This window comes from Pieris rapae, chromosome 5 (assembly GCF_905147795.1).
Source record: "Pieris rapae chromosome 5, ilPieRapa1.1, whole genome shotgun sequence".
In the NCBI taxonomy this organism is placed as follows: domain Eukaryota; kingdom Metazoa; phylum Arthropoda; class Insecta; order Lepidoptera; family Pieridae; genus Pieris; species Pieris rapae.
In genome coordinates this window covers 9,725,598-9,731,597 of record NC_059513.1, presented here as the reverse complement: position 1 = coordinate 9,731,597, position 6,000 = coordinate 9,725,598, and the positions used below count along the sequence as shown (strand labels likewise).

Sequence of the window (6,000 nt, the reverse complement as noted above, 5' to 3'; positions counted from 1 at the left end):
TAATTACTTAGGGAATCCCCTAACATCGGTACACTCAGATCCGGAGGTTTACAGGGCTACCATTGTACAGATAGATATTTTCCCCAAAGTATAATAATACCGTAAATTAAATGTATAACCTGTATCGCATAAATAAAACTTAGAAAGAAGATGAAAATTTAAACAACTATTATGTTTTTTTTGAAACAAGACACATAAGTGATCACCTCTGGCTTACGATGAGCCGCAACCAGACAGCAGATGTTTTTACAATAGCAACACTTTGAACTTTGAAGCATTATCAATTTGAAATTTGATAACGAGCGAAAGAAATAATAGACATATTATTAAAATTTGAATACAAAGGAAAATGTAAACACATCGCGGAGTGATTAGAGTTTTGATGTACTATAAATAAATAGTTTGGACTGTAACTACTGACATACATACTCTTGCTGAAATAGTTTGTGCACGGTAAGAAATTTCGTTTTTAAATACTGTTAATTAATTTAGAGTACGTAATAATTAAAAAAAATATTTTTGTGAGCATAGTTTAAATTAAAAATTACTCACCTATATGTACCACAAAAATTGTATTTATTTTTTTACTAAATCCCGTTTATCCAAATTCCAAGAGCAAACTATTGGATGATTAAAGATTACTTTTATTTTATTGATAATTTTTAAATTTCTTAATAAGTACTTGTTTTTATGGGTGATGTTTATGATATTTTGACACTGGTAAAAAATAACTGACGATTCACAACATATAAAAATATTTGTCTGCCCGACTGTTGCACCTCATAATTTTTCTTGTAATATTATGATGTATAGCCTTCCTTGATAAATGATCTCATCACAATTATTTTTCATTTGGACCAGAACATCATACATAGAAATAGATAAAAATTAAATATGGGGATTAAAGTCTTCAGTCTAAGCTCAGACATGTCTAGCATTTGTATATCTATACTACTATATATAGGTAATAATATTCTTTAAAAATTATTATTAATATATAAGAATTAATAATGACACTAAATAGTTGGTACATAAGTTACTTAACACATACATTTTTTATTAAATTTGATTTCAATGAATATCTAAGGAGTTATCATTGATTTAATATAAGAGTTTTAGTCTTTATACAAACAAACTTAACATAAACAATATTTATCACAGACATTATCAAGTATGTAATGCAGAATACATTGTCCGATAATTAAATTCTAGGAATTGATCCACTCATAAAGGCCTGCCACATTCAGCAGTGTACTGTATGTGAAGATTTATTTGTAAATAATTTTTACAGATGAAAAAGTTTGCATTTCAAGATTCAAGTGATTCACGATTCTCTGGATGTATGTTTTTTGAAATCTATAAAAATGCTGACTTCCTACGTCACAATAATAATGTAGAAACCATATTATCCAAGGGCTATCAGCTAAGACGAGCATTGAAAGATATCTCTCCGGGTGAAAAAGTTACAATGCAAAACATGTGGATAACTTCAGTAAAAGAGTAAGTTGCATTAGAAGTTATATACTCAGTATATTGTTATTTTATCCAGATTGACAATTTTTACTTTCTTCTTTTCTAAACTAATATTATAATCAAGGTAGATTTTGAAAATTTGTTCACTGTTAGAATTCTCATTGGGCAGGCTTCAACTATTTTTAAATATATTTAGGTATACATATAATTGTTTGTACAGTCAATAAATATTTTACCATTCTTGAATGTAAGCTAATTGGGCACTATAAGCTGTTGTTTGAAACATTTCTCACTTTCCTGATATTAGAATTATTCAATGAATTAAAACCATTATGCAAACAGATTATATCACAAATAGATGTTAGTATACAATCTGTAGAGCAGGTTATTTTGTATCAGTATCTCTTTTGATAAATTAGAAAATATCAATGATTTTAAACAACTTGCAAAATTGAATTAAATATGAACTGAATATAGCTCATATTTACATACCGGTCCTGCCAAAGCGCGGTATTGTTGTAGTTGTCTAGTATTAATGTTGAATTCAGTGCACTTTCAGTCCAGAAAAATAACTGATTTGTTATTTTCTTTATATTAAATAATGCAACTATTTATGATTTCAGCATACCTCTGTTAGTAATAAAGAGTGGGCCAAATGTAACTGTAAAACACTATGAGTTTACAGCAAACCGTTTGACTGGTTTAACAGCCGCATATGCTGTTGCCAAATGCTCACAATTCCCCAATTTACAGATAACTGAGGCTCAGGCACTTGGTTTAAAATGGGATAATAAGGGCCCGGTTATGCCTAAACTGAACTTGGCAGCTGTAAGTGGTACTGAACATTTCTATGAACAGTTTTCTTTCTGGCCTTTAGTATGTGCGTTGAAAAAGTTTCAGCTTAAGAAAATAACACTAGACCCTGTGGTCAAAATGGCAAAGATCAAAAATAGAGATGGCATTCGTTTAAGCCAGGATATGATGGCACATTGGGAGACCACTTGCACACTTTGGTCACTATTCTCCGAGGAAAAGACAGACCTCAAAATGACTTTCAAAACATTCCCACAAGAGCTGAAACAATTGTTTCCTTGAACACTTGTTTATTTAGTATTTGATTTATATTGTGAACATGCTTTGATTACATAAGATATTATGTATCAATTAATATGTTTAATTATGTAGACCTATTAAGGCTTTTCATTTTTTTATGGAGCATATTGATATACATAGCATATAAGTCATATTGGACAATAAACAAACATATTTTAGCGAGTTATTTCACAAATTTCTTTCTTATGTGATATGTCATTTGAAATTCTAATTCTCATTAAATGATAATAATATGATAGTGTTTCTTTTCATTTTATTCCAATACTTCTTGATTCAATGGTATACTGTAACAGTTAGCTTTTAAATGTAAAAAAAAGAATGGATTTCAATCCTATTTTGTGTTTCATAACCTTTAATAATTAAGACAGTCAAATAGCCTTAAGCCATTAAAAAATAGAAATATCAGCTTGGAATACGGTAGTTACAAAATTGTGTAAGGATAACTGAGGGTATGATTTTAATACAACAATTATATTTTAAAGCACTTTTATTAATTTCAAAATAATCTAGTACATAATCACGCAGACACTAATATCATATGCTACGAGAAAATACACACATTTTTATATCATTTGCCAAAATAAATCTAATATCAATTCAGTTCAATAAGTTTTACTTTGTATATTTAACCATATAATTTTATCAATTAAATTCCTAATAATCTACCTACTTAATCTATCTATACATTGTTACCGCTGTTACACCGTATCAAAACAATTTAATTTACATCATAATATGATTTCTCATTAACGGTGTAAAAGTGGTTCTCTAACAAAATATGCGATTAAATTGAGAACATGTCTAAATCAAAAATATCCTACGATATCAAAAAGACTAGTATGCCATATAAACGAAACGCCAGGGTTAAAAAATAAAAATAAAATATATGATTAATTAGATTTTACTACACTCAAAAAGCTTTTGAAAAACATAGAATACGTAAAAGATAAAAAAGATCTATCTAAACGTGACGTTGGCGAAGCTGGCACATGTAAAAATGCGAAATAAACCATGTTACAAAAACTCTTAATAATATCTTTATACATAAGCAGTAGAAACGTATTAATGGCATTCATGATTATCCTTCTCTGTCCAAGTCAATAGAAAGAGACAACATGCAATTCAAGTCATAGGTACCAGAGATGTCGAAATTAATTAGGAATTTGTCAGACTACAATTATCATGCACAAGTGCGTATAAAATAAAGAAATTAAATAAAAATCAAGTCCTTCTCATCAACATGGAAGCTATTTCTTTGTTTCAGCATTTCTCCATACAGATCGAATTTATCAAACATGATTCAAGTTGATGATAATTCTTAATAGTTTTTATAATTAAGAACAAAATAATAAGCAAATAAGAAACAAATCTAATCTTTTTCCATATTAAAAAGGCATGCTTCTGTGCTTCCATAGACAAGAAAAAAATTCAAGACACATGGAACTGTCTTATAGGAATAAAGACTACATTGAAAGTCATACGTCAAGTCAAAGTGTGAAAGAGACGACAGTCTTTCGCACTTATTTATTTAAAAATCAATGAGCACTAATGGTTGAATGCATTGTGTGTAAGAAGGAGACAACATGCGTTTCATAAGTCAAAGTGTGAAAGAGACGCAAGTCCCTTCAATTTGAATTAATGAGTGATAATAGTTGAATGCAGGCACTGCGGTACAACATGTCTGTATGGTAATTTGTAATTTTTTACCGTTCTAGCGGCGAGGCATTTCAGTGTGGTGTATTTGAGCGGATTGACAATTGCGGACAGGTTTTGGTTAGTGGCTTTGAGGAGTTCCGCCGGCGTCTCGCCTTCATAGTTCACCGTGTCGATGTGGGCGCCGTATGAGAGGAGTTGTCGTACTACTTCAGCTGGGCAAGGGTCCAACTGGAATGTACAAAAATTCGTTTAGTCGACATTTAAACAACGACAACGACATTTAAAAACTTTTAGTCGACATAAAAAAGAAGATATCTATGTGAACGTTTGGGGCCGCAAGCAGATTTACTGCAATTTATCCCCCCCCCTCCTCTTGTCGGCAAAAGTAAGCAAATCTCTCAAAAATAATAGTATACATATAAACGTATTATTAGGAACCCTCAATAATACATAACATTCAAGCAAAGATGCATGGGTAATATGTGTAAAAAAGGAAATTATAGTGTTGACGTCATCAGCAAATAAGAAAATTACAGACTTCCCCCCTTACGTAATCCTTGAACGGCCTCTTTCAGTCATTAGTAATTTTAATCAAAATCTAAATTAAAAAAATATCAAAATCTTAATAAACAGAGATAATAAATGTATCAATTACTTTTACGTCGTTCTCCGTCCTCAGGTAGACTAAACAGAACATACCTTGCAAGCCAGATGCAAGGGCGTATTCCCGTCCGCGTCCCGCGCGTCGGGTGCCGCCCCCAGACGCAGCATAAGCGACACGAGCGAAGGCGAAGGCGCCGGCTGCCCGTGCTCGAACCAGGGCGCTCCGCCCCTCGCTCGGGTCACCTCTGCGGAACACACCACGTGGAGGGCGGAACGACCCTGCCGCACCTGCTGAAATATTATCATTACTTCACACCCTGATCTCAAGATGGTTCTTTTACCGGACACTTAGCGGTTTAATTTTGGCGTCGAATTAGTAGTAACTGTTAAGGTAGAATAATGTAGTGGTAAATAAATAAATAAAATAATTTACTTCGTTTAACTAAACATTAATTAAATAAAAGTGTTATTGCTTAACCTAAATTAACAGCTATGACGTCACTTTAGTGGCATCAGCGTGCGAGTCCTTGGTCTTAGATTCGAGCTAATTCATTACAAACATACTTACTGTTAAAAATATATAATTTTTATTTTATAATATTTTATGAGGATCATGATAATCATCATCATCCTCGCTCATTTGGGTGATCACCAAAATATTTTTACTCGGCCGATCCGCACATTTTTATGTTTGTTTAGATTTACTTGGGTAACGTTAAATGCATTTTATATATATACTGTTTGTTAATTTCTTGCCAATAGTTACGTCCTCAATTAAGACTTTTATAGTGAGTGTTTTTGTGCGTTCGTTCGTAAACTATTATTGTAAGACAAGGTACATCAGTCTAACCTATCTTTGTTCCCAAACTAACAATTTCTCCATATCCCAACGGCTGACGTCATTGTGTGCCTTTCTTCCTAGTAAGGAGCAGTTCAACAAGGTATGTACTCAGGCCTTATTCTAGTATAAGATATATCGACGGCCACCGAACCGTTCTTACATACAAATCATTCCTCTTTATAAAAAATAAAATAAAATAAAATACGTTTATTTTGGAACATAAGATCTTCTAGGTATCACTTATTCCACGTCAATCAATTCGAACTTGTAGGCATCCCTACTCATCGGCAAAGACAGAGGGTGTAGGCCGAGAG

General features: G+C 32.1%; 2 protein-coding genes across 4 annotated transcripts in view; one reads left to right on the top strand and one right to left on the bottom strand.

Annotated features, from left to right (window-relative positions):
• The first annotated feature begins 283 nt into the window (after nucleotides 1-283).
• On the top strand, nucleotides 284-2,800 carry LOC111003571. The gene is made up of 3 exons (XM_022274159.2): nucleotides 284-453; nucleotides 1,292-1,500; nucleotides 2,097-2,800. The coding sequence occupies exons 2-3, from the start codon at nucleotides 1,292-1,294 to the stop codon at nucleotides 2,566-2,568; spliced, it is 681 nt and encodes a 226-aa protein (XP_022129851.2). The 5' UTR covers nucleotides 284-453; the 3' UTR covers nucleotides 2,569-2,800.
• A 255-nt stretch (nucleotides 2,801-3,055) lies between these two features.
• The window catches only part of LOC111003539 (protein fem-1 homolog CG6966), a 70,504-nt gene continuing 67,559 nt past the window's right edge, over nucleotides 3,056-6,000 (bottom strand). For 2 of the 3 annotated variants that reach the window (XM_022274118.2, XM_022274114.2), the window contains 2 exons: nucleotides 4,942-5,136; nucleotides 3,056-4,470 (listed from right to left, as the gene is read on the bottom strand). In XM_022274118.2, coding sequence (XP_022129810.1) covers nucleotides 4,222-4,470; nucleotides 4,942-5,136 — 444 coding nt within the window. In that variant the 3' untranslated portion in view covers nucleotides 3,056-4,221. The remainder of the gene's footprint in view (nucleotides 4,471-4,941; nucleotides 5,137-6,000) is intronic. The other variant, XM_022274117.2, reaches the window with a different exon arrangement.

What these genes read in the sequence shown, in the direction of transcription:
- LOC111003571 (XM_022274159.2), top strand. Translation starts at nt 1,292, where the DNA reads ATGAAAAAGTTTGCATTTCAAGATTCAAGTGATTCACGATTCTCTGGA. An exon ending in TGGATAACTTCAGTAAAAGA is followed by an intron (nt 1,501 to 2,096) that starts GTAAGTTGCATT and finishes TTATGATTTCAG; the next exon opens with CATACCTCTGTTAGTAATAA.